The sequence below is a fragment of the Sesamum indicum genome, linkage group LG4, assembly GCF_026168435.1.
Source record: "Sesamum indicum cultivar Baizhima isolate 11 linkage group LG4, ASM2616843v1, whole genome shotgun sequence".
Lineage (NCBI taxonomy): Eukaryota > Viridiplantae > Streptophyta > Magnoliopsida > Lamiales > Pedaliaceae > Sesamum > Sesamum indicum.
In genome coordinates this window covers 12040632-12067102 of record NC_142660.1, presented here as the reverse complement: position 1 = coordinate 12067102, position 26471 = coordinate 12040632, and the positions used below count along the sequence as shown (strand labels likewise).

The following is a 26471-nucleotide window of genomic DNA, read 5'->3' as shown; positions in this document are numbered from 1 at the left end:
GATGTATGGTAGTTTGGTCAGAAGTTGACCTATAATAAGTCGATCGAGAGTAAATATAATTTTTTGTTCAATTTTTTTTGCTAATTCCAACAAATTTTGATTAATGAATGGAGTTTATTTATTAGATAAAAATAAATATTAAAATTATTAAATATAATTTTTGTAAATAATAAAAAAATTATAGATAATTATACCAAAATTTAAAAGAAAATTGGACGTAACAATTCCCTATTTCAATAGATGTTAATAGGTAGAGTGGAGTGAGAGACGTGAAGGAATGGCAGTCAACGTGGTTGGAAGCGTTAATTTAAAAAGAAAGAGTAGTGAAAGAGAAAAGTGATTGGCCATTGCAGCAAGTGAGCGGCTAATCAAACCCTCCTTTCTGCTCCGAAAGGGTCAGTTAAGTCAGACACTGAAGAGCCGCCGATCATTCAACACTCCCACTCCCACTCCCATTCCCCAAATTAAACAAATAAAATTAAATTTCAAACTAATACATAAGTATTATATATGACATGTATACTGACACAAGAAGGAAGTTGAAGTTGTTGCTTCCAACTTTTCCACTTTTTGATTTATTGAATTGAATGAATGTGAGTATTCTAATTATAAACAGACCAATCAATCATTGAATACAAGAAAAGCTTTCTGTTGACGAGGAATTTTAATTCAGATCGAATTTGAAAGAATTCGAATAAATTATATGAAAAAAATAATATACTTATAATGTAATTGATGTATAGCTCATAAAAAATAATAAATTATATAAAAAGTATAATTGATTTGATTTGATCAAATTTAAATTGAATAAGAAAAAAAATTGGGTGATTGATTGACACTGTTGATTGTTTTGTTGCTGAGAAAAGGAAAGGGACTTGTCCAAATATAGTTTTTATTAGTTGAGTGTGGTGCATGTTGTGGGTGTATGGGCTGAATCTTGGAGTATTTTCAATTTTTCTAATATTTTTATATTTTGGGTTTTTGTGTGTGTAAGTTGAAAGTGAGGATACATAGAATCTTTCATTTTTAATTTTTATTTTTAAATGATATGTATTTATTTATTGCAAGTGAATATTCAGTCATGGGTAGTTACAGAGGAGATGACTTTGGCCAACTTGACTTATAGTAATTGTATTTTTCTTTATCATTTGTATCTTTAGTTGTTTGGTGACAATTATGGGTGGCAAGTCAGAGAACAATACCTATATTTATTGATTTGTAACTAAATTGGGTCGGATCCAACTGAATATTTATAATTTGTTCGAGTCACAATTAAAGTAGAGATATTGTGAATTACTCACCAATCGGACTTTTATTAAATAATTTTACGGGAACAAACCAATCATATTGATCGTAGAGTATTGCTGATAAATAAAAAATTATATATCAAAGATTGAGAGACGTAATATTGGTATATTTTCTGTAAAAGATTTCTCAACATGATTTTTTTTTTCCCTCGGAAATTTCCTTGCAAAGTTGAAATTGGGAGAATCAATATACTTTTAGTTTGAAACAAACGTGTTATTACAAAACAACCTTTTCCTTAGTCAAACTTTTTCCAAGTATAAATAATCATTTTTGCCCACTGATACAATTCCTGGAAGTAACCCATAGAGTTTACCCGAGAGTAAGATGTTGATTGAATTATTTACTATTACGTTTGGACTTTTTCTTTTTTTTTTTAGTGGAAAAAATATTAAATTATAAAAAAAAAACGAAAGAATGACGGGAATCACTCGGAAACAATGAATATGTACTTGCAAGATATTTATTTATTAATTAATATACTTGTTTTTTTTTTATTTGGTATGTACACGATAATCAACTACGTAGCTTGAGGAATATTTATATATATTTAGAAGCAAAAAAAAAAAATAAAAATGATGGAATATAGTTTTTTTATTTATGCAATTTACATCACTTTTCTTTTTCATCTCTAGAAACTTATATTCAAAGAATATTATTTTGGATTTGTTCATTTAATTGTTTTTACGAACCAAATTCGGCAAACAAAAGAAGGAATTAGATACCACACTTTTAAAAAACATTGATTAAGATCTTTCTCGATGGATACCCATATAAATAATAAATAATAATTTATTGATATAGACTAAAATATACATTTATTTTTTATTTTATGCAATTAAAATTTATTAATTATATGTGAATGTTTGAACGACTTATAAGCTCAAATTCGCGTCCCCCTCTTAATGAGACGTGTTTTTAACATAAAATTATGAATTTTTATCTTCCCCTTAATATTAATTGTAAACTTTAACCGCTAGCTTTTAAAATAAAACTGGTTCGAAGTTCATATATGAAAGTCAGTTGGAGAGGATCGGAAACCTTTTTGGTCTTCCAAGATTGTCGGAAAGCGATTGGTGCTTGTTGATATGATATGATAAGATAATGAACAGGACTTATCAACTGGAAATGCGATCTTTGGTGGTTGGGATTGACTAGTGAGACTTGGGACACCTACTACCTAGCACCATTGAATTAGTAGTTGGCGCATCATTCACCAAAACACGTTTTCCTCTTTGCAATGTTTGGCTTTTCGTACTCATACTACACCCTCCCCTCAATCATTATTATACAAGAACCAAGCTCAAAAACCTCATGGAAAGATGAACAACTTCCTCTGTTCAGAGCACATGGACCAAGATCAGGATGATGTAATCTGAATATAGGACGTTTGATCATCTTTAATGTGATCAGAACTTTCGTATGTATTGCCACCAACCACATGATCCCACAAACTTAAATGCAAAGTATAGGATAACTATGGAATCGATGAATCTTGTGCATAAATCATGAATTGAGCACAACAGCAATGCCAAAGGGACAGCCTTAAGAAGGTTGATTGTATTCAATATGGTCAAAGTGAAACTCAACAGAGACGCACAACGCGTTAATCCACCAGTTTTCTCTTCCAAATATGGATTGACGCTGCTGATGTTACACGCCGGAGAAAGAACCAAATGCGATGTTGCCATGTTGAAAAGGGCCCAAAAAGCAAACAGACCACGACACTTCAATTCCAAAGGAAATGATTGAGAAAATGGTAACGCGTCAAGTCATTCTAGATTTCAGTGTCAAAGAGACGGATTGTCAGATCAGAAACCATCCTTCGAGCGAAAGGAATATAACTTAAACTGTACCTGCAATGGCCCATGTGGTGGTGCAAGTGAAAAGCTTATAGTAAAGAACACAGAAGTTTGGAGCAGGGATTGGGTTGAAGCCTTAAATTGCATAATAATTCAGTTTACTGCTGAAGAAATACATAAATTTTCAACGCATGGAACAATTTTTATGGGATCCTTTTCATACTATTCAGATTTAGAATGTCGAAAGGCATATACTAGTGAGATATGGTTCAAGTTCTCTGAATATACCTTTGCTGGAGTTACTGGAATTCACTGAGAGCGGATATGTTTCAACCTATGTGCATACACACGTATTTATGTATAGACATGAATATACTCACACACATGCATGTATTCATGCTCATATACGTGTCTTCTATAAAAATATGTTCAGTTGATTCAGTCACCAGAAATACTAATTTTGGGAAGTGTAACTGCATTGGTTCCTTGAGATTTTATCAAATTGACAAACTCTCAAATAATTATATAAAGTGCATTCTACAGAAAACACAAGACAGATCAGAAACTTACCAAATTAGGGCACAGATTTCGCATATGATCGCAATAATGGTAAGAATCTTACTGTGGATCTGCAACATATTAAATGAACCACTTTGTAAAACACAATCCGATACACAAGCATGCAAATTCATTTTTTAAAACAAGAAACCCTGAGATGCATCTGTATAGTAACCGAACAAGGAGTTTATGCGATGGAAAATTGGGTTAGCCCTAGTATGACTTGGAAACAGTAGAACTAATTTTAGATAGCAGACTTATATAAAACCCCATAAGCAGAAATACAATAAAAATCTAATATGCAGGAAAGAAGGGTGTAAGTGTCTGCATCAGCCATTGAGTTTGTCCGGAACTTCTTATGGAGTGCTATGAAGATTTCAGTATGTTCAGTTTCAGGGTCAGCAGCAAAATAAGTCAATCTTCAAATGTAATAACCTGATCAAAGGCCTGTATTTTTTATATTGACAGCATGGAATTGAATTGCTTTATATTATCACTTTTCTTCTTAATTAAGAGTGATGAGATATGTGTTACTGCCCCGTGAGGTCCATCTCTATGAAATTATCCATAAGGTTCTATCTCTGTGAAATTCAGGTAAAATAAGAAGGTTCATAGAGATGTCAGGGCAATATCTAGGACGTGGTTGATTAAAGGAAAATCATTGTGCTCTCCATATATGTTTTGGTTATTCCCCAAGAAGAAACAAAGAAAATATATGCTATTTCAACAGTTACTGTCCAAAAAGCTCCCACTTCGCCAAAAGCCATCAAGCATACACCTCTTTCTAGGGCATAATTTTCAATTTCCGTTATAATATTCAGAAACTTACCAAAAGAGCACAAACAAGAGCCAGAACGACGCACCCAACATAGATTGCTGTAGCATAGACTCGGACAGGATCAAGCATCATTCTTAGCTGTTGCCCAGGTCCAATGAGGAAAGCTGTGCTGCCAAATAGATAACCGAACTCAGAAACTCAGGAAGCAAATGCAAGAGAAAAGCATATGTCCACTCAACGAACAAAAAAGCTGATTTTAGAAGCATAATGTAGCACTATTTCCATGTGACTTCAAATAAAACTCTCTCTCTCTCACACACACACACCAAAAAAAAAAAAAAATTCTTGTTATTTTTCTCTGCTGCTACTCCTAAATTTCATTAGTCTGGATACGAGGAGAGCCCTAAAATGAACAAAGCAAGGGAATCAAAAAGGCTAAAGACCACAAAAGTAAAGAGAGGTCTACATTATCAGCCCAACTGCGCAAGTATATACCTTCCAACCGCCAGCATGTTGCCAAACGTAAATAATAAAGCAAATTTGATGGGCTTTGCAAAAACAATCAGTGACTGCAAAGAACAGTGAGAAAAAGAAAGATCATCAATACTCTCCCAGAAACGCATTCAATAATTTCGCAAAGAGAATGTAAAAAATTCAGCTGGATTCGATTACGATTACCAAAAACAGTATCCATCATGATTTTTTGAAAATAAAAAATTGAACAATTCAAAGTGGGATTTTCTTACCAGGAACATACAAACAAGCCCCGCGAGCAAACAAGCGGCGAACCCATAAATACTCTGCTCATATGAAGGAGAAAAGCAACAAGGTACGTGAAATCACAGTGGGTTTTCAGTAAAGATTTAATCTTTGAACCAATACACGACGGTAAAAAAGTAAGTTAAATTCATGATTTCATACCTGTACAGGAGAGAGAGAACATAGACCTTCAGTCTCCTCAAGCAAATTGTCTTGCTGCTCTTCATCTGAACCTTGGATGAACTTCCACATTCTGTTGATTTCTCAGTCTTGTTATGGTATCATCAGATCACCTTTCGCATTGCTGTTTGGCTAAGCCAAAAGTCAATTGAAAAGTTGGGGTGCTTTTGTAATAAAAGGAAATAATGCGTCTAATAGGATAAATATGTAATTAAGGAAAAACCCCTCAAAATAAAGATATAATCCGAATAAGCCCAAAATAAAAACTTTATCTGTGCAATTTGGCCCAGTATCAAATAGTTGATCCCGGAGGGTTGAAACGACACCGTAAGCGGTCGCATTTTACCCCCTTCCCCCTCCGCAAAACCTCTTGAAATCAAAAACCCTCGGTCGCGGAGGTCTTCCACTGAAGACAGAGGGGAAAAGAGAGAGAAGAGAAGAAAACATGTCGTCGACGCTGCTGGAGGTGACTCGTGCGTCGCACGAGGAAGTGGAGCGGCTTGAGCGCCTCATCGTGAAGGATCTCCAGTCCGACCCGCCGACCAACAAAGACCGGCTCTACCAGAGTCACCGCGTTCGCAATATGATCGAACAAATCACCTCCACCACTCACAAACTGGTGTGGTTTCAATGTGTTTCTGCACAGTTTCTGTATATCTTGTATAATTTGGTGATGAATTTGTCGTAAATGTTTTTTCTTTAACGTGTCTTTATATTTTGCTTTTTGGTTAATAGATTGAAATTTACGAAGATAAAGACAATGCTAGGAAGGATGAGATTGCGGCGCTCGGTGGACAGAGTTCGACATCAGCGAATGTTAACGTTTTTAGTGCATTTTATGATAGATTAAAAGAGGTACGTAATTTTAGGGTTTCTTTTGTTATTTGATAATATTTCATGTTGTTCTGATGAATTTCGGTGCAATGTATTGGATTGTGCAGATTCGTGAGTACCATAGACGGCATCCAGCTGCACGATATGTTGTTGACACGAATGATGAGTATGAACAGCTTCTCAAAGAGGAGCCAGTCATTGAGTTTACTGGGGAGGTAAACTTCTCTTTCACACACACGGAATACACAAAATGCATGTACACGCCATAGAAGGGTTGGAGTAATTCAGGAGTTGAGTTTGCATTTGAAAAGACAAAAGGAGTTTGCTTATCAGACGGAAGTTTAGATTTTGGGAACTAGTGCAATTAGAGAGCAGAGGAGTGAACTAAGGATTAGTTTGAGATATGTGTTTCTTTCTTTTCTATTGTTCAACTATGAGAAATGAAGATTCTTGCCCCCAACTTGGATGTTGCTTATATGCGGTGTTTGAAGACATACTTGCCCCTTGCTTAAATTTGATTTTTTGACTGTGGTTTGGATCACTAGAAAGTTTAAAACTATTGTTTTATAAACTGCTGGTGCTTGATTATTTTGGTCCACCAGTAAAGAGGAGTTTGTTTGCTGCAAAATTCTATTAAAACTGGTTCATTTGCTGCAAAATTCTATTAAAATTGGTTCCTCTCCAAGTGCTCCATGTATGGATTAAATTGAGATATTTGTTACAGATGGTTAAATATATTCTACTCATCAAGTACTTGGGCATGGTGCTGTACTGCTGTTGATGCATAATATGATCATGTAGGCATGGCAAGGAAAGTTTTGATCAGTTTTCAGACAATTGTCAGCTTCTTTTTCTTTCTGAAAGGGGAATTGTCTTCTGCATGGGATTTTTTTTATATTCATTTAGTGATTTTGTGAGCAAGTAGACTTGTGCTTATAACATCATTGAAATGATTGGCGATTTGGTTTCAGGAAGCATTTGGACGGTACCTTGATTTACATGAACTATATAATGATTACATCAACTCCAAGTTTGGGAAGCAAATTGAGTACTCTGCTTATCTTGATGTATTTTCGGATCCAGGGAGGATATCCCGCAAATTGAAGTTGACTAGGTAAAGTTATTATTTGTAACACTCTGTAGGATATTGTTAAATATGAGTTTGATGCAAAAGGCTTGTGGTCCGTATTGGTCCTTACTCAAATGGTACGGGGTTAAGATTGTTAGTTACTCTTTAATGATTCACGCATCCTATTTCTCTCTTGTTTAAACAGGCAATATCGGGAATATATGCAAAAACTTCTGGAATATCTTGTATACTATTTTGAGCGCACAGAACCTTTGCAAGATCTTGACAGAATATTTTCGAAGGTACCTCTAAAATGCATTTGATCCGTCCTTTGTTGTTCTTTGTTTTTCTTCACCTTGACTGCTGGGATAATATATCCTCTTTTGTATTGGGCCTCTGCATTTCCCTTTGAGTCTGATAAACTGAGTGGCCAAAAATTTGACTTATGCTATCTCTGCGCTCAGAATGAGTCATTTATTTTCCTATTACCTTTCATGTTTGAAACATTTAAGCATTGCCTAATTCCTAATGGGCTAACGTTTTGGTTGATTCAGTTTGTGGTTTTATTAATTGTATTAAGTTTCTCAGAAAACATTCTATCTGGCAGGTAATTGCTGAATTTGAAGAGCAATGGAGCAATGGGCTCGTAGAAGGATGGAAAAATGAGAACCATGAAGATGGGAATGTCCAACAACAGGATGCAATTGTTGATCTTGATTATTATAGTACTGTTGAGGAGCTAATGGAACTAGGACCTGAGAAGTTAAAGGAGGTATTGCTGGAAACTTTGGAAGCATTTTTAAGTAATATCTTCGTATATATGTTAAATAATTAGATTGTACTCCAAAGAGCTTTTCCTTTGTCTAAATTGATGCCATGCTGTTTTAGAAGGATTTAGTTGGGTTTCTTTTATCTTCGGAATGGAAAATTGTATGCACCAGGAAAATGGGATTGAAGAAAAGAATTTGATATATCGGTCAAAAAGTACACATACATCCCAAGTAATGCTTTTAAAAATAGGCAGAAACAAGGAACTGGTTGGTTGAATAAATGAAGTGATAGAGATGCTTCATTATGCTATGGTCTTGTGCTGTTGTTCCTCCTCCCCCCAAATTGTCATTTTATAATTATCTTAAATAAATCAACTGTCTTAGCGTATTTTCTTCCTGTTTCATGATGTCTTGCCTGCGAATTGATAATTTTTAGTTTATAATGAGCATTTCATTATCTGGCTTATGATTATGTGATTGAGTCATACCCTGCTTTCTAGGCGTTAGCTGCACTTGGTCTAAAAACAGGAGGTACTGTACAACAGCGTGCCGAGAGGCTTTTTCTTACAAAGGTGAGTGTTAAGCATGTTTTTATGTGATTTTCATTGTCAAAATCTTGCTGCTATTTTTCTGTTGAACCTTTGTTTCCTTATTCTATAAGCAGATCTACCCTCCTCTTGCCAATCAGTCTTTTTTTACTTCCTTTTCTGGTTGTGCGTGTAACTATGATTCTTATGCATGTGTACTTACTCTGTGTTATATCTACTTGATTAAATAAAGTGCATCCATATGAAATCTAGATCCTCTCTGAACTCTGTTAGTTCTATTCTTGCGGGAGATTGAACAGAACTCAACTGAAGAATCTTTGTCTCTAAACTTAGGGGATCGAATGAACAGATTAGATGCTACTTTTATTCACAAATGAGATAACGTGCAACTGTTTCCTTTTACTTTGCTGAAGTTTGTGCATGCCATTATCTTGTGAATTTTCTTTTATCGCAGCACACGCCTCTTGAAAAATTGGATAGAAAACATTTTGCTAAAGGCTCACGTGGACCTGAACAAAATGGTGGTACAATCACCCTACAATCCAGTGAAGATGCAAAAGAGATTGCCTTGATGGAAGCAAAAGTGGAGAAGTTGTGTGATCTGTTGCATGAAGTAAGCTACTACTGTCTCCACATGACCCTTACCCCTTTATGTTCTCCTGTTTCTTCATTTCCTGTTGCAGTCCCACTTCTTGTCCATCTGTTTTCTGTCTTTCTTCTTACTGTATCTATTTTACAAATTCATCTAGCTTTTCTGTCATAGTGTGACCGACTATGGAAGGCACACTTTCAGGAGCAGTAACTTTTAATTCCTGGTTTCTTGACTTTCTGCAGACAATTGTGCGGACAAAAGAGAATATTGAGAAGAAACACGCCTTGACATATGATGAAATTGTACAAGAACGCGAAGAGGTACTATTTTCAAACTCCGCAAATTCCTACCTATAAGTAACAATTAAATAGAAGCAGCAAAAGTAACTCTCAGCATCATCCATGGGGTAGTGCAAGAGGTAAACTGCCTAATGCAGTGATCAAATGGTTCAACTCTATGTACATGCATAAGTAAGTTATATTAGTGCCTTCGGCTATTGTTAGAAGGTCTTTTCCATTCAGTATTTTAGAAGAACTGTGGTCCGGTTGCTTCTGTATTGACGGTATATATATCTGTCTCTTTTTGAATTCTACTATCAGGACGAGGTGCAACCCGAGTCTGAAAGTGATGATGAGGATCAGCAGATATACAATCCCCTAAAGTTACCCATGGGTTGGGATGGAAAGCCTATACCCTACTGGTTGTATAAGCTTCACGGGCTTGGTCAGGTAATAATAATTCATTAATTGACCTTCATAATCATTGACCATGCGAATAAGTGTTCATGAAATATAACTGCAGAAGTAACAAGTTGAACATACAATTTGATACAATTATTCCAGTGATTTTGATTGCAATAAATATATTGAATGTCTATCGCATGATTTATTAACAATTGGTCTTCCATAAAAACATGTGGCATTTGTGCATAAAATAACTTGTTATGAGTTTTGGTGGTGAAAATGTGTGTATCGTTATTTATTTTTGCATTGTAGGCTGAGACTGTTATGGGGCATGGATTATGTCCACAGTTATTATTTGTTCACGAGCTGTCTACTGACACTGCGGTACTTGTGTGATGAGCTTGGTATATTTTACTCACTTGGTCAATAACTTGTGAACGTTGTCAGGAGTTCAAATGTGAGATATGTGGGAACCACAGTTACTGGGGCCGCAGAGCCTATGAGCGCCATTTCAAGGAATGGAGACACCAACATGGGATGCGATGTCTTGGGATTCCTAATACCAAGAATTTTAATGAAATAACGTCAATTGAGGTATATTTTCCATATTCTCTATCCTCTTATCCGATAACCTTTTCCTTTCCTTGATTGTATTCCTGGTGGGTGTTGCATGCAAAGAATGATGTCTGAACTCTGCAAACAATCGGTGATATTCTAATTAGTTGGTGTTACTTATGCCTTAAAATACATAACAACAGGAAGCAAAACAACTTTGGGAGAAAATACAAGAAAAGCAAGGACTAAACAAATGGCGGCCAGATCTTGAAGAAGAGTACGAAGACCAAGAGGGCAACATTTATAACAAGAAGACTTATACTGATCTACAACGTCAGGGTTTAATTTAAAAAGGCAACTACCTATTGCACCTCCGGACTTCTTCATGGATTTAATGGTATGTTCTTACCGAAGAACCATCTAAAATTTTCTATCAGTGCCACGGGCAATGAGTGAAGGTTGTTCAATCTTTTCAGGAGAAATGTCCCCAAACTCTTGTGTAAGAGGCTGTGGTGCTCTAACTCGGGTATTGGCTTTTTACTGTATGTATGGTTCTGCATTCTGTAAGCACAAATACCAGAGGAGCAGCGTATAGTCCTATTGGATTAGAAATTACCTGCCTAGGCTGCATTTTATCCAGAAAAAGAATGAAGAGGGGGAGCATGTAATTTTACTTGTGTTCTGTGGCACAATATCCACATGAAATTGTGTTGTTGCCTGTTAGCAGCTACTAGCAGTTAAATTTTCATTTGTTGTGTCATGTACCCATCATAATTCAGTTTTGCAGGTTACTTTTGAACTTTTTATGGCTAGCAGGCTGGTCTTCGTTTATTGTCTATGAATGCGTTTATTTGATATGATAACTTGAAAATTCTCATATCCCTGTAACCTAGAAAGTGATATTTGGATGTACAGATGCAACGCACTTGGTTCATCTGACACCTTGGGGTGTAAATATAGGTTGAAGGAAACAACCACCAGTGGGGAATACCCTTTGTAACCCTGACTTTTGTTGATCTGAAAAATTGGATGAGCCAATTCTGAAAGTAGTTGGGTTGAGAAGAATTTTCAGCCATCTTTAGCTGTAGCAACGGCGAGCAAACTAGTGTCAAGTATAAACAATGGAGATGTGCACTTGTCAGTATAAATAATGGGGTAAGATCGCTTTATCAACAACCTAACGTTATACAAATCATATACAAGAGGAGAGGTTTATAAGCAACTTTCATTCACAAGGGACGTCCCTTGTGAACAACAGGGCAGAACCGTTCACACTTCGAAGGACAAGCAACCTGGAATCTAAATATGTCCCACAGACAATTTTCGACAGATCAAATAATTCAGGCGGAACTTGCATTCTCACTTCCTGGATGACATTCTTCGCAGTTTTGACATCTGTAGTTAATGGCTCATCTAAACTCATTGCAATCTCAACATCACTAGAAACAAGTTTAGCAACAGGTAGGCTTGAAGGGAATTCCTTTATGGGAATGAACTTTCCCCACTTCTTGTTAGACAATTTCTCAAGGATTGAATCCCTTACATCTGGTGAGGCTGAATTTATCCTGGTGGTCGATTCCTCCTTTATGTACAATCGTCTCCCAGCTCTCAACTTGAAAAGAGATTTAACTTGTAGTTTTCCACCTGTTCCAGCTTTGTCATGAGCCCAATCTTCACCAGGCAAAACTGTGAAGCCGATCTCTGATTCTATAGAAAAAGCTACTTCTGGTTTTGAAAGCTTCGTTATTCTTAAGTGAACATTGCCAATGAGGACTCTGATTGAAGGCTGCCGGAGGGTCAGTCCTATATGCCGGCCTGTGCTATATAGAAGTCGCCATTTGCCAGGGAGTAATTGCAGCCAATGCTGAATACCATATACGGGGTAAATTATAGATACCGCAGCAGACCAAAGAAAAATGTAGGTCCAAGAAGAAGAAAAGCATTGACAGTACTGACATAATATAGGAAGAGAAATTTCTTACCCTTGGTTTTGAATGAGGATTTAACATCTCCATTAGCTCAATGAAATGTGCAATTCTTCGCCGCTGAAACACAAAAAATTTATAAAGAGGTTACTATAAATTGCCTGATAGAAGAATTCAACAAGGAATGTCTAAAGAATAAAACTGTGTGAATTGTAGCTATAAAACAAAGTTTTCTAGCAACTGGGGAAAAAGAAAATCATACTGGATACACTAGATACGTGCAAATGTGCAGTTTGCACACTGAAAACACTCCAGCCAAAGTGATAATTGATTTCTTCTTGCCATATATCTCCTATTAATTGGTCTTCTCTAAGAAATTCTCTCAGTCTGGTGTCAGGAAATTAACGTGCAATAACTTGTGTACTAAAGCAACCCGCTCATTGATAGTTTATGGCTAGAAGAATTGAGTTTGTAACACATTTTACCCTACTTGTCCTTCGTTACGATAAGGAATGGTTTGTCAATTGGTCAGGAAAAATTGGAAAGACATAGTAAGATACCCAAAAGCTTCAAGTTTGGATCTGTCAACATGAGAATGGAATATAAAAGATTCTCCATGTGTACCAGAACCTATAATACAAGATAAAATCGGAATTTCCTCAAGGTAACTCAGCCTATCAGATTATTTTGGGCAGAAAATTGACATGAGTTAGAGAGACAAGAATTCCATAAAACCTGCTGCTTGGCATAAATGTATTCCTCTGTGATACGAACAGCAGTAGAACCCAGGCTCCATCTGATCATGTCCATTGTTGGATCTACACGCCACTTTGGTCCACACAGGAAAGGATGCCTCAGAGCATCTAAACAACTGAGGAAGCACAAAGTCTGAATTAATCAAGGAAAAGAGTTTGGATTCATGTTCTGGATGCATTGCATTCAGCATTATGGAGACTAGCTCGAATAAGGTTTCAATTGGCATCTCCATTTGATACATATATGAAGAAATTTGACTTTTATTTAGAGCGAGGCCGTAATATCATTTAGCTACCTTATTCTTTCTGAAGGTTTGGTTGCAAGAAGTAAGGAGAGCAAGTTCCAACCTGCACCCCAGTTTTTATCAAGTATCTGCAAGAGATTTTGTGCATCAGCACATCTTGCTGGATTTGGGCCCAACAAGTAGCTACGTCTGAGAAGAAAAAAGTTACTCACTTGGAATCCTACATTTTTAAGAGAAGAGTTTCTACTGACAATATTGATCAGAAACTCACGCAAGCATGCAGGGTCATTTCCCTGGAAGCCACAAAATGACAAGTAAGAAAAAGAGAGGGAAAGAAATAGAGATAGGATAAGATACTTCAGCCAAAAGCAAATGCTTTCAATACGTATGGATCTGGAATTACCTTGGAGAGAAATGCTTTGAACTTAGCGAAAATTGTTCGATCCATAAGGTCCCTCAAAACCAATTTGGCCATGATAAATCCAACACATCTTGCAAATACAATCATAGAGGGATCTCATGAATGCATAGTGATAGATCTAAGCAAGATAAGATGTATTACAAAACTGAATATGATACCTCATGTCAAACGCAATCATCATTTTTCGCCTATCCATGTTGCTGTCCAGTTTTCCATCATATGGACTGCAATCATGAAAATCGGCAGCATTTCCTAATATGCCAACCTAAGGTAGCAGTGGCAAGCATAAGAACAGAGAGGGGTTTACTGATAATAGAATTATGAAATTGTTCTGCATAGATCAGAAAATATAAGATGTACGTAAAGTGGACAATAACATATCTGATGTCTTACTAAAAGATTAATCTCATAGACGTGTATGCTCACATTCCATTTAATGACACAAGTAATAGAACTAACTTTGATATGTCTATCCACAGCGCTGATATGCAAATTTTCAAGTTTCAACTCTGTATGGGCAAGTCCATGGCTGTGCAAGTAATTCACCTGGTGCCAAAAAAATTAGAAACACTGTAACCATCAATCTTATCAAAGAAAAATATTATATAGCATATAGGGGATAATAATAGGGAAGAGATCATACCCCAATCAACAGATCTCGCATTAAAATTCGAATAAGGCGTAATTGTCTAGAAATTGCCGGTCCTCCCACTGTGTCATCTCCAACTCTCCTGACAGACTCCTCATCCAATGCAAGAGTAGCTTCCAGAGTTGGTAGCCAATCTGATTGTTGAAGCCAATGCCTCAAAGAAGAACTACCATGATACTGCATTAAAAATTCAGATCCTCAGTTAATCTTTGAAATAATATCTGCTTCAATCATTACCCTAAGTTATGAACATGAAAAATCACTCATCATAAGTGACTGGGTCCAGTACAGAACACCTGTTGAGTCTCTTTAACAGTGGATGATATTGACCAACAAAACAAAATGAAAATAACGTCAGCCATTCAGGAATGACGTGAGCAAGCAACCTACTCCATGAACTAGAGTAAATGGACTGCCGGTTGTGGATGAGCACACGTAGCCATGAACTTGCATTGAGTAAGAATGGTACAATAATCTACGATGTGCTAGTCTTTTCAACACCTAAAACAAAATTCCAATAAAACAATAAATTCAGACAGGGATCAATGATTTCAGTAAGCAGCACAACAATATCACCATTACATACTTCTATCGCCCGTTTTCCCCTACGCTTAGCCTGAGTGCTAACCAGCCGTCGAAGCACAACTCTCGTACCAAACAATGGACTGCATTACTAGAAAGAAAGTAGTATTAAAAGTTTGAAGTCTCTCATGATATTTCATCAATGACCAGCTAGGGTGAATTCATAAATCGAAACAAACCTGCTAGCTTCCTTCACTGTGGCTTCATATACCACCTCGTCGCTCTGCATCCCAACGCAGTCCAAGCATAGCAACCACAACCAGACCATACCATCATTAATAAATAAGAACTCCACCACACAACACCAATAGCATGAGAAAAGAGCAAACTTGCAATAAACTATCACATACCCTATCTCCAAGGCCAATGCTAACACGATCATGAATCTTGAAGTCCGACATCTTAAACTTCATCACATGGCTAAAATCATCATCATCCTCCGAGCAACTTACACTAGCATTCTCCTCAGATTCTAATTCGCGAGTTGGCCTTTGGATCGAAGCAAAGCACTTGATACTCGAAGTTTGCTTCCCAAGGCAATTATCTATTGAGACCACAGACAAACCTCTTCGTCGTTTCGACAAATTGCTACAACTTGATAATTTCAAAAACGTCACCTCAACAAAATCAAAAGATGAAGTCGAGCATACTCCGATAGATAGCGCCATCACAATCCGAACAACAACAATTCATTTATCGATTCAATTCTCATAAACTGCATATCAAAACATATTAAGCCGAATCAGTCAAACTCTTGGTAGAAATCACACTGTTACATACTAAAATAACCAGAAAAACCGTAGAATAGAATGTTGAATTCATTATTCTGCTGAAATGCATAGCTCCCTAATTTTGTGACACTAAAAATCAAAGTCAAAATCAATCTAATCTCATGTCACCGACGTCATAACCCCAGATATTACCACAAAAATTAAGCTACATTAATGACTTCTCGCACACGATCGCACCGAAAACCACAAAAATATCTCCAAAAAAATAAAAATAAAATCTGTATTTTGCTGGTATTATTAGCCAGGTTCAGGAGAGAGAATTTTGTAGGTGCTCACCGCAGTCAGGCTCCGAACAAGAATTGGAGGAAAGGAGTGAAAATAAAAAGAGAAGAGGCGTGTGAGAGTTGCGTGTAAGAAAGCGGTTGAAGCGTTGCGACATGAGCCCCCAGCATGTCTTCGTCCGCCCGCCTTCATTATTTAATAAATATCTCCCTTCACTGGTCTCTGGCTCTACTACAACTGCACGAACCGGAAAGTACTCAACTGTGGATAACAATTCCCAAATTATCTATAAAAAGACACCTTCCACTTGCAAATTGCGGTACATCATATAACTGGACTAATTTTTTATATATATACTAATATAAAATAAAACATGTATAATAACACTCGACGGTTTGTGACATTATGGAAATTGATCTTCTTTTATTCTCCCCCAAAATATGATGGGCTTGTTTATATAATAATAGCAACTTAATTAAAGAAAACTAATTTACATTTAATGAAATTATCTGTATATTAAAAGTACTCAGTTTAGGATACATGTTACTATTTTTATGAATGATGTGTTAGGGTGTAATATTTTAATTATGCCGATTTATTTATTTTAATAAATAAAAATAAAATAAATTTATTTTATTAATAACTTTAAGACAAGTTACGGATGTCATTCATGACTTTTTATTTTTTAATTTTAATTAAAATAATAAATGTGATCTACGACTCCATCCACAATTTCAAATTTTTTTTATTAAAATAAATAAGCCTGATTGTGCCCCTTGTAGCAAGCAACATACGTCTTAAATTCTCCTAGAGTAGGATCTACAAGACAAGAGATCATCATCACCACACCTCCCGGTAATAGCTCATTAATATATTAGATAGATTGGACGGATAAGTGTTTAAGTTTATAGACAACAAAAGTTGACCTTGAAACAGGAATTAGTGTGTTATTTATAACTTTTTCCAAATTATAAAGTTTCCATGTGGGACAAACACAAAAATGATCGTATGGTTAAGGAATGCCGTATTAGAATTTTAAAGATATTGGGACGAGATGGTGAAGACCCAAACTGAATAATGTAGGATGAGAACTGACCATAACTTGAAATTGAGTTTGGAATAAAATATTAATACGACCTTTATAAGATTACCCCACATCAATATATTAAAATTTTCTAGTAAATAGATTTTAAAGTAAATTTGACAAGTTTGGGTGCCAATTAATTGTCTACCAAAAGGGACTAAGAAAATAAATGGTGGTGGAATCAATTTATATGAAAGGCATATACATATCCAAATTTTCCAATAAAAACAAAGGACATGACAAAATAATTCCAACTGTTTTTGTAGAATAGAATAGAGAGAACTTACTATAGACTTCTCCATTCACAAACATAAAGGGCACCCCCCCCCCCCCAAAAAAAAAAAAAAAGAAAAAAAAAAGGAGGTAAGATAAAGGAAAGTGGTGATGTTCTAATGTAATTTGACATTTATGGATGTTGATTTTAGCACTGTTTATGTGAAATAGAGGCAATAGGGTGAGGAGAAGGCATAGTACGCAGATTGTTGAAATATGGTAGAAGACACAATGTTACTATGCGCTCCAGAACTTCCACCCAACCCATGGGAAATGGTCTCTGCGGAAAATCTCAATAATAAGAAAAGGAAAGAGGTAATTCTCATGTACTTTTCTCTAATCTCAGGCTCAGCTTGCAACCAATATTTGCCTGCCGACAAGGGTTGTGATTTGTGTACGTTTTAAAGTTGTGGATCCAAAACCGTGACTGAGTGCATGATGCAGGATAGAAGAATATGGAAGAAGAAAGAAAAAGAGAATTGTTAACGGAATTCGAGTAGGCGGTGATGGACTTGATAGCGATGCAGCGCTGAGCGGGGGACTATTTTGAGTTTGCTCTGAACGACACTGGTGAGTTATGTCTTCTTTCAATCAAATTTTGTTCATTTCTTGTGTGTCCGTACTGGAAATTGATAATGGATATAGGTACTTGCTCCATTGTTCGTCATTCTTCTTAATATTGATTCGAGACTGGAGTGTCGAATTGCCAATATTAGGTTCTTCCCTTCTTTTCTCTTCTTTTGCTTATGCTGTCAGAGTGGTGTGAGAATGTCTAAATCCCTCGTGTTTAAAGGCGAATTCTGCTACATATTTTTGCAATTTCTTGAGGCTGTTTTGCAGCATCATCACTGGAAAAGAATGGGAAGCAGCATTGTTTAACAAAGTAATGAACAATTCTTTTGTTTCTCTGTCAAAGAATAAGAAAAAGTTGAATGCCATTTTTAACACGGTTTATGTGCTGCTTTTCTGCCATCCATAAAAATGCCTGAAGCTCTTCACCCGGTGTGCAAAGGCTGTCGTTGGTTGGCTATATAAAATATCCTAGAAGAAACAAATGGGAAAAAAAAATTACATTTTCCTTTGAAGCGGAAAAAAATTTACAAAGTTAGTGACCTAACTGGTGAGTCTGGTGCAGACCGAAGATGGTTAGGATCCCTTTCAAGGAAAACAATGGTTATACTGTGTTGTTGCTTAGTTCATGAATTTTCTGCAATTTGGAGCGTTACACAGGCAAGGGACTTTGAATTCGTCAGGCTCGTCAGGATCAAACAAATAGTCATACCTGGCAAATGCACCAAAACAAACACTAAGAGATCTAGCTATGTCTTCCTTTTGGTAATTAAATTTACGTGCATCTGTTGACTCATGTAACAACAGAGAGAGAGAGAGTACGTTAGTTCATCACCGGCAGGCACATTTGTCTTGGCAATAAGTACAATCCGGCTCTCATCGTCACCTACACTCATGATCCTTGCATAGCAGTTAGGCATACACTGGAGAAATGAGGTAAAAGTAGTTAAGATCTAAACCAAAAAGACGAAGCATCATAATAATAGGAGGCCGCAAGATATACAAGAAACCCCAATCTCAACAGTAATTACCGAATGATTGATCAACCGAGCAATATTTCCTGCATCTGTAGCATCCACCACAACTTCTTCACTGATTTTGAATAGCTGAACAGGAAATTTCAGGACTTCAGATTGATTCTCTGCAGGTTGGTGTGGGCGGAAGGGGAATGAAATTATGTCGCACAAAATCAAATTTAGAAGAGATCATCTTACATAGCAGTCTTTCCCCTCTGTACGATAGCGTGCCTCTCTAAGATCTGCAACACTGCGTCTGACCTGCTCACCACGATATTCAACAACCTGGCCATAATGGTATGAAATTTTACAAGTCCCTTCACATATGACTACTGACATGCAGAAAATGATATGTCACCCTATACTTTTCTGCATTGGTCTTAAATTAATATAGATCAATAACTAGTGAAAGCAAATACCATTTCTCCTTCTAGGATGTCCCTACGTGCAAAGAGGCCCCATCCATGTATTTCAGATCTACCAAAGCACACTTTATCCTTTTCTGTTTTCTGGATTGGCAGATGAGAATTAAGAAGGTTAGATTATTATGTTCAAGCCTGTGATTCAACAATTAAATATTACCTGTAGATGGTGAAGTCGCTCTCTGAAGGTGGAGAAGATCCTAGGCTTCTCTATTTTCTGTCCCGGAAAAGAAAAAAAATAAGCAGTTGGTTTTCAGATAAGCTATACACAAGGATTCTCGTAGTGTAGTTTCATATGAACAGGTTGAGAGCACATATCCAAAAAGCAGCTCAGTAGGGAGATTTACTCTATTCGCGTTCAAGCTTTGTATTGCAGTCATAGAATGATGACGCGGTCCCATAATTTGATGCGCAATGGCCTCCTTTCTCGTCTGCTGGGAAGCAAGAAAACATGGGAAATATTAGAACACGATTAAGACGCTATACAAATTATTAAAAATTGCATTTTCCATAAAATCACTATTACTTCACAGGATTGTTAAACCTTTTACATTTTTCCTACTCCGTCTATATGCATATAGAATTAACAAATAAGCACATACTAATATTTCGTTGTACAGACCTTGTTTGCTCTTTTGAAGACACGACATCTTGCAGCAGAAAATGGGTCAACCTCCTCAATATCCACTGAAGTAGGTTCCTCAAGTTTCAACCTGCTTGTTGAAATCAGCCTTGCACCTGCGTGCCTTTTGCTTTGAAGCATGCTTTTTGCGGAGAAAGTCCCCTTAGGGGTCTCTACGATCAGAACTGTATCTGGATTAGGTGTCCTGCAAAAAGTATAGGTGGAATGAGCAATGATGCTGCCAAATGAGGTAGGTCTAGTTTAGCATGCCAGTTAGTCCTCTCTAATTCAAAATTCCCTACCACCTCTTCCTTGACCAAACAAAAGAAAGGAATACCATAAAGATGAAACATCACATAACTTTACCTGTGATAGGCGCAATATGAGACCATTTTTGTAATTTGTTTCCCATTCTTTTCCAGGCAATGCAACTGCATTTGACAACACAGTTAATGAAGCATATCTCTCATTGGGTTGCATTAAGGCACAATTGGCATACAAGTGGAGATTTGTTTTGGCAACTAATACAGCTTTCACTCTACAGCATAAGAATAAAAGCACACAACCAACCCCAAATTGGTTGCCAGCAATTGTGCATAGACACAGGTGAAAAAATATCCAGAAAAGTAACAAAGTAGCAAAAATATCATTTTTCTCTTAAAATCTAAATCACCCATAAGCCCATTGACAAGTCAAGTTGACTGATCCTAATGGAAACAATAAAACTCTAAACCACTATGCTTGAACAACTTGGAGCCAAACCTCATTTTCGAACTCCTATGGATAAATAGTAAGGGACAAAATCAGATTAACTGTCAACTTCGTTATTGTCAATGTCCAAATTCCAATCCATTACATTAAAATGAGATTTCCTGCTAGTTCAAAGGGTCATGAAAAGAAAAGAATTGTCAATCAAGTTATCTCACCTCCATACGGTACCCTGCTCTTGATGCACACATTGCATGGTAATAGGTGGAACACTTGCTACATTGTGTACAGGAACCATGAATTTGTTTGCAAACTACACAAATCTGAAATACGAGGAATCAGGAAAACATCCAGAATTAGATGAGGATATAATTCTAAAAGCATATGAACATAAAATCATTTTCCTTTGGGAAAAGAGAGTCAATTAAAATCTAATCAAACAGAGGGATCGAGAGAACGAATAGATATCACTCATTTACGGAAGCAATTGAAAATTAAAATGATGCAGGAGAGAGAGAACAACAGAACCTTTACAAAAGAGCTTGAAGGAATTCTCAATATTCCAAGAGCAGGTTCCATCTTCTCATCACTTGCAAAAGAAACTTCAGGTTGAAACCAAGCACAAGTAACATGAACCCATAATGGTGCAACATCTGTAGGCTTCAGCGCACCACCTAAATTTCCGAGAAAATATAAGTTAAAAAGAATATCATTTGAGAAAAACTGACATATGCTTCAGCCTTCCATGCTTCACTAAGTATTACACTTTTCAAACATAATGGGCTATTTGTCTAATTATAACAGATTAGGACTCAATATCTACTTTTTTAAATTATAATTTTCTTTGTTTGTACTGGTTTCTTCTCTTTGGTAAGTCTGACAGACTATTTTGAGGCACAGAATAATAACCACAGTGCCAAACTATAATAAATGCAATCAGATTGCAGTAACATCAAAGCATTTCTGTTGCTTTCCTCTTCCCTTCCATAACTTTCTTTTGTAAATATAAGCACATACAAGGCCACTGTTTCACGTCTCCTCCCAACTAAAAATTCTTCAAAACTTTTGACAAATGAGGCATACCAAAGAATGCGGAGCAGCAGTGACACTGGACTTAGATGCCACAAAAAGAAGGCCTAGATCAAATACTCAGGTCTAATAAATAAAAGTCGGACAATAATATCAGTAGACTGAAACAAGCAACTGTGTCACTATATGATGAGTTTATTCCTAATTTTGGAAACTTAAGTGATTGAAGTAAGATTCATGCCTTTCACAGGACAGAGGCAACACTCCCGCTCAATATCAGGTGTTTCACAGGCTTTACAGACCCATGAAGTGAAATCACGAACATTTCTTGCGCCATAGCATTCTTGATGAACAGCTATCTGACATCTGAGTAATGAGAGAAACAGGATTATGTTTCTTACATGGAGCGTGTTATTGAAGAATATGATGCAACACCTAATCAAATATTCAGAACCAACAAAACATCAAGATGATTGATGATTTTTATTTAGCTCAAAATATATATAGAGTCCTCCAATATGTGAAAAAAAAATCAGGAAGTCCCTAAAAAAGTTGACCAATCTACCTCATGCATAATCTTCAATAGCCGGAATTAACTCTAGGAGATCAAAGTTCACCTAAGAGATACACCTATGATAATTGAAAAACAACTGTCCACCATCTAGTCACACAACATTTCCGGAAACCAGGCATGTAACAAAAGCAGCTTCAATTGTGAAACAATATATTTCTAGAACTTGCAGTTGACGGCATGGAAAATGTTATGGAGCAAAGTTTGAGATTACCTAATGCAAATTATTATTTTGTTAAAATCCCAATCTTCAACCCATCGACACACTGCACACCTCTCTGTAGTCCACTTGGCATGAACAGGTTCATAATGTTCTATCACCAACAGAAAACAGTAAGTTAATTCAGTGTATTCATGCTGCTGTGGATATGGCGGAATGAAGCATCTAATCCAAATTTAAATGTCAAAACTTCGGAGAGAACCTTGCAAGAAGTTAAGCAACTTCTGCTTCCGCACTTTGATAGAAGGACGTTTGACAGATTTAGCAGGAACAAGACTACGCTCATGATACTCAGCCATCTGTAGCATCTGTGAGGGGGAATTTCTATTAGAAGTGATGCCTTTGATGCAATAAATCCGGAAAAAGTCAGTTAGCAAGAAAGAAAAACATCTTCTGTCAGCAGACAGTCACCTAAACTGGAAACCATTGGGACAATACGTGATGGGTATAACCCTTTCATGCATGCTCCAGGAAAATGAACAGAATATGAAAATGAAAGATCAGCTTCAAGAACAGACCCATTGTTCGAGAGGTATCAAGGAACCTTTCACCCTGACACTAGACTTCCAATTTTTAGTTCTGGAACCAGTGTGACGTTCCCATTCACTGAGTGCCTGCTTTTCTGCTCCACAAGACCCACACTTGCAAACAACTCTGCAACAGAGGAGAAGATAGCATTATTGCTTTTAGGCAGCAAATGAATCATCCTTTAGGACCTGTAAATATCAAAAGGTGATGGAAATGGAAAAGCAACTGATGCTTACAAATGAAGACTTGGAAAATAAGTTCCCTCCACGCCGGAGCACACAACAGCAACCTTGTCAGGCAATGCGAATTTGCCATTCTTTTTGTTATTTCTGCACCAGAAATCATACTTCTCAGAAACTGGGAAGTGAAAGAGCAAGTACTACCACAAAAATAGACACATTTAAGACAAATGAGCAGCAGAACTTACTTAGCTTTAACCTGCACAGTTTCTGAATCTGATAGTTCAAAATTGAACCTAGCTTTGCATTCAGGGCAGTAATAATCACTGGTTCCCAGATCCTAGAACCAGCAAATAGCGTATCTCATAAATCAATAAATTCAAGATTCTCAACAGAGATCTGTACAAAGATACTCATAGAGGAAGGAAAAAATAAAGGGCATGAAGACAACCTTGAAATTGTTATTTGAAAATTTGTCACACTCTGCATGGACCCAAACTTTACAACCATGACACCGCACCTGAATTTAAGTAAAATGACACATTAGGAAAATAAAACAACATATCAACAGAAAGAAACCTTCGAGAGCTTAAACATGATCTCTTACCCAAGTTCCGTTGTCTGATTGATTCCGTATCTTTTTGCATATGCCACAATAGTGTTTCATTTTCTTTAACTGAAACAGAAAAGGAGTAATCATTAACAGAACCGTGAAAGAGCACGATTCTGGAGGATGACTTAAGACTTTGTTAGGAAAAGCAAGCAACAAACCCTGGCACAAGAAGTACACAAACGATTGGTACCAGCAGCCGAATTATTCGATTTCCTTGACAAGTTAGGTGCCATGCTCACGCCACAGGCTTCACAAGATCGTGATTCTTTCTTCATATGTATGTCCTGCTAGAAAACTATTTTTTCTTAATTCTGTATCAATAAGGCAATGAAGTTCATCTTTGGAAGTCTTCTTTATTTACTTTAACTATATTCAAACATAAAGGAAATTGGATGCATGCCTTTGAGCAGTGAAGGGATTGTAATTGAAGTTCCCAACAAACACCAGAAAAGACATGTTGAGTTCACTGGTAAACTGATACAGTTACTACCGTTCTAACAGCAAAATCATTAAGCAGGCAATGTAATTGAACTTACCTGTTCCACAGAGTCACAATGTTGATCCTGATTTGAATCAGAAGCCTCGAAGACCCCTCTTGTAAGAGAACGAAGATAATCCAAATTGCCAGCTGCTGCATTGATTTCAACCATCAACATTTCGTTGAAGCCATTTTCTGCTAGAAATGCCTCCTCTATAGCAGAGCGAAGATTACCAGGTTTGCTATCATTAAGTTCAGTCTGCCCCTGAAATCTAAACCAACAAATTCATGCTGATGCCTACTTCACATCTTCCTTGTATTAAGAAGGCATATGAAACAGAGAGAGAGAGAGAGAGAATAAAACAAAAGCACCTGTCTACATAATCTACAAACGGAAATATCATCCCGCTTTTAATCCATGCATAATCCTGCTCAGAAAAGACATAATCAAAATAATGCCTTCAACCTTCTTAAGTTTGAGACTAAGTTGATGGTTAGGGATGGCAAGCAAACAAAAGGTAAATCACACTCTACCCGATGCTTAAAAGGAAAAAGAAAAAAGAAATTAAAAAAAAAAGGGTCACCCTTTACCCTTTGTGTTCCATTTCCAGAATAACCAAAGAACATGACACAAACTGATCCAGCAACACGAAAGTTGAAAACTTGCTGGGGAACTTGGGACTCTTGATTAAGCACGATGGCTGGCCAAGCAGGACAATGCTTCCCGGATATCGCCCACACTACGTCACCTTCAACAAAATCCTTTGAACTATACAATTTATCAACTCCGCTTATTTGTACATACTCTTCCAGCTCTTCATCGTCCTCCAACTGTTCCTGTAATGTCGTCAATGAATCTCGTGAACCGATATACTTCTTAACATCACAACTTCTGAATCCGTCATTCCTCAGTTCTGCTATCTCATCCTCTGACAATGGCGAAAATTTACGACATTGGTAGCTATTTATCTTCTCCTCATTCCGCTTCCTACTAATGGTTGCATCCCCACGAATCCTCGGGGTTTTGTAGCTGAATTTGTTATCCTTCTCTTTGGCAGGTAAATATTCTGTATCCAAAGCAGAGTCTCTTGCCGCATTCTTACTAATATTCTTCTCTTTCTTCCAATTATCAAGAATTGAATCATTGAATCGTGACGGCAACACCTGAACCCTCCCCCTCGAAGTTCTCACTAGCGGTGGCCGGGAGACTTCCTTCGATTTTGACTTTACACACCTTGGTTCCGAAGCCGCGCCGCCGTCTCTGTCACCTCCAATATCCGCGGGGCCGGAGTTAGAGAGGATTTTGTGAATTCCATAGCTGTTGAATGGAATTATACCAGCGGCAGCCTCTCCAAGAAGATGCAGAGGATAATAACTAGTAGCAATTTTCCGTTTCTTCCGATTGGTCGACGACTCGTCGTCATCACCCGCCGAGTCTCGGACTCGGCACCGTTTCAAAATCGGCATTACCGATTTCAAGCTCTTCTTTATTATCATCCTCCTGGCACACTCCCAAAATCACCCAAATTCACTCAATTCAAAACCCTAACCACGATTACAAAGTCTTCCAACAGCATACGAAACCTCCACAGACAGTCAAAGCAGATAAATTTCCACCGCCAATCAACGCAAATTCGTACTTAAATGACGAAAATAGAAGAAAATCGTTCCTTTACTTGAAGATTCACGATTCTTGGCGTTCAGAGAGAAGCACAATCAGAATAGGGATCTCTGTTCCAAAACCATCTCTCTCTAACTGCTCTGTGAGTCGACGAGAGAGAAAGATAAAAATAAAGAGTATAATTTTATATACGCATACTTATAGATACATCAAAGTGTATGTATAGGCCAGTTTATATATATAAATAATAAAGGATAAAAATTTTTGGAGCGGCAGAATTCCTAATTCCATGTAGTTAAGGTTGGTATATAGATACAGACTGGTGTATGTATAGACGGGGAAAAACTTTTCTAGAGAGAGAAAACTGAAAAGGAATGAGAGCGAGAGAGAGAGAGAGAAGGGGGAAGGTTCGGCGTTATGATTGCGGGGATAGCAACAATGTAATGCTAAATTGCGCCGCGGGCGCTGAGAGCCCAATGTTGAGAATTATAGACATGGTGGCAACCTGGTACAG

The 26471-nt window shown here is 37.0% G+C and overlaps 4 protein-coding genes and 1 long non-coding RNA gene across 16 annotated transcripts; 2 read left to right on the top strand and 3 right to left on the bottom strand.

Moving 5' to 3' along the window:
* Positions 1-2760: 2760 nt before the first annotated feature.
* LOC105160367 (Got1/Sft2-like vescicle transport protein family) lies at positions 2761-5593 on the bottom strand. Its single transcript, XM_011077701.3, has 6 exons — positions 5365-5593; positions 5190-5243; positions 4939-5012; positions 4495-4612; positions 3678-3736; positions 2761-3161 (listed from the first exon to the last, which is right to left on the bottom strand). The coding sequence occupies exons 1-6, from the start codon at positions 5452-5454 to the stop codon at positions 3083-3085; spliced, it is 474 nt and encodes a 157-aa protein (XP_011076003.1). The 5' UTR covers positions 5455-5593; the 3' UTR covers positions 2761-3082.
* Positions 5594-5682: 89 nt separating this feature from the next.
* Positions 5683-11269, top strand: ATO (splicing factor-like protein). Its single transcript, XM_011077702.3, has 13 exons — positions 5683-6001; positions 6118-6237; positions 6324-6431; positions 7188-7330; positions 7491-7587; positions 7893-8057; positions 8556-8627; positions 9058-9216; positions 9438-9515; positions 9795-9923; positions 10326-10472; positions 10637-10830; positions 10910-11269. The coding sequence occupies exons 1-12, from the start codon at positions 5828-5830 to the stop codon at positions 10781-10783; spliced, it is 1539 nt and encodes a 512-aa protein (XP_011076004.1). The 5' UTR covers positions 5683-5827; the 3' UTR covers positions 10784-10830; positions 10910-11269.
* A 306-nt stretch (positions 11270-11575) lies between these two features.
* ORG1 (OBP3-responsive protein 1) lies at positions 11576-16251 on the bottom strand. Of its 5 annotated transcripts, none has more exons than XM_020693078.2 (14): positions 16078-16251; positions 15361-15725; positions 15190-15233; positions 15015-15093; positions 14819-14929; positions 14423-14605; positions 14173-14325; positions 13938-14044; positions 13762-13849; positions 13583-13651; positions 13410-13486; positions 13094-13229; positions 12416-12478; positions 11576-12297 (listed from the first exon to the last, which is right to left on the bottom strand). In XM_020693078.2, exons 2-14 carry the CDS (start codon positions 15676-15678, stop codon positions 11659-11661), a joined length of 2067 nt encoding a protein of 688 aa, XP_020548737.1. In that variant the 5' UTR covers positions 15679-15725; positions 16078-16251; the 3' UTR covers positions 11576-11658. The 5 variants fall into 5 exon arrangements, with proteins under 5 accessions (XP_020548737.1, XP_020548735.1, XP_088735628.1 ...); XM_020693076.2 differs by having other exon boundaries at positions 13571-13651; positions 16078-16247; XM_088879502.1 differs by having other exon boundaries at positions 13571-13651; positions 14206-14325; positions 16078-16246.
* A 1172-nt stretch (positions 16252-17423) lies between these two features.
* Positions 17424-20454, top strand: LOC105160364 (uncharacterized). Of its 3 annotated transcripts, none has more exons than XR_016065107.1 (4): positions 17424-17695; positions 17825-17950; positions 19065-19263; positions 20009-20454. It is a non-coding gene; the product is annotated as an uncharacterized LOC105160364 (long non-coding RNA). The 3 variants fall into 3 exon arrangements; XR_016065106.1 differs by having other exon boundaries at positions 17425-17695; positions 19098-19263; XR_016065108.1 differs by lacking the exon at positions 19065-19263 and having other exon boundaries at positions 17432-17695.
* On the bottom strand, positions 18230-25833 carry SDG29 (SET domain group 29). Of its 6 annotated transcripts, XR_847703.3 has the most exons (24): positions 24928-25833; positions 24709-24764; positions 24395-24608; positions 24017-24145; positions 23853-23921; positions 23697-23765; positions 23494-23585; positions 23303-23395; positions 23057-23192; positions 22741-22846; positions 22533-22632; positions 21989-22113; positions 21247-21392; positions 20937-21041; positions 20377-20441; positions 20011-20215; positions 19736-19822; positions 19549-19605; positions 19386-19475; positions 19165-19251; positions 18982-19056; positions 18773-18873; positions 18499-18662; positions 18230-18421 (listed from the first exon to the last, which is right to left on the bottom strand). XR_847703.3 is itself a non-coding variant. In XM_088879451.1 (23 exons), the coding sequence occupies exons 1-23, from the start codon at positions 25831-25833 to the stop codon at positions 18572-18574; spliced, it is 3204 nt and encodes a 1067-aa protein (XP_088735577.1). In that variant the 3' UTR covers positions 18230-18571. The 6 variants fall into 6 exon arrangements, 5 of the variants coding, with proteins under 5 accessions (XP_088735577.1, XP_011075999.1, XP_011075997.1 ...); XM_088879451.1 differs by having other exon boundaries at positions 18230-18662; XM_011077697.3 differs by having other exon boundaries at positions 18230-18662; positions 19736-19819.
* Positions 25834-26471: the final 638 nt, after the last annotated feature.

What these genes read in the sequence shown, in the direction of transcription:
- LOC105160367 (XM_011077701.3), bottom strand. Translation starts at nt 5,454, where the DNA reads ATGTGGAAGTTCATCCAAGGTTCAGATGAAGAGCAGCAAGACAATTTG. An exon ending in AACATGCTGGCGGTTGGAAG is followed by an intron (nt 4,613 to 4,938) that starts GTATATACTTGC and finishes TCTATTTGGCAG; the next exon opens with CACAGCTTTCCTCATTGGAC. An exon ending in GAAATCTGTGCCCTAATTTG is followed by an intron (nt 3,162 to 3,677) that starts GTAAGTTTCTGA and finishes GGGCCATTGCAG; the next exon opens with GTACAGTTTAAGTTATATTC.
- ATO (XM_011077702.3), top strand. Translation starts at nt 5,828, where the DNA reads ATGTCGTCGACGCTGCTGGAGGTGACTCGTGCGTCGCACGAGGAAGTG. An exon ending in TTTATGATAGATTAAAAGAG is followed by an intron (nt 6,238 to 6,323) that starts GTACGTAATTTT and finishes TGGATTGTGCAG; the next exon opens with ATTCGTGAGTACCATAGACG. An exon ending in ATGAAATAACGTCAATTGAG is followed by an intron (nt 10,473 to 10,636) that starts GTATATTTTCCA and finishes ACATAACAACAG; the next exon opens with GAAGCAAAACAACTTTGGGA.
- ORG1 (XM_020693076.2), bottom strand. Translation starts at nt 15,678, where the DNA reads ATGGCGCTATCTATCGGAGTATGCTCGACTTCATCTTTTGATTTTGTT. An exon ending in CATTTACTCTAGTTCATGGA is followed by an intron (nt 14,606 to 14,818) that starts GTAGGTTGCTTG and finishes TTTTTAATGCAG; the next exon opens with TATCATGGTAGTTCTTCTTT. An exon ending in TGCGAGATCTGTTGATTGGG is followed by an intron (nt 14,326 to 14,422) that starts GTATGATCTCTT and finishes TTTTGGCACCAG; the next exon opens with GTGAATTACTTGCACAGCCA.
- SDG29 (XM_088879451.1), bottom strand. Translation starts at nt 25,833, where the DNA reads ATGATAATAAAGAAGAGCTTGAAATCGGTAATGCCGATTTTGAAACGG. An exon ending in TATTTTCCAAGTCTTCATTT is followed by an intron (nt 23,193 to 23,302) that starts GTAAGCATCAGT and finishes CCTCTGTTGCAG; the next exon opens with AGTTGTTTGCAAGTGTGGGT. An exon ending in ACATCCTAGAAGGAGAAATG is followed by an intron (nt 19,252 to 19,385) that starts GTATTTGCTTTC and finishes CATTATGGCCAG; the next exon opens with GTTGTTGAATATCGTGGTGA.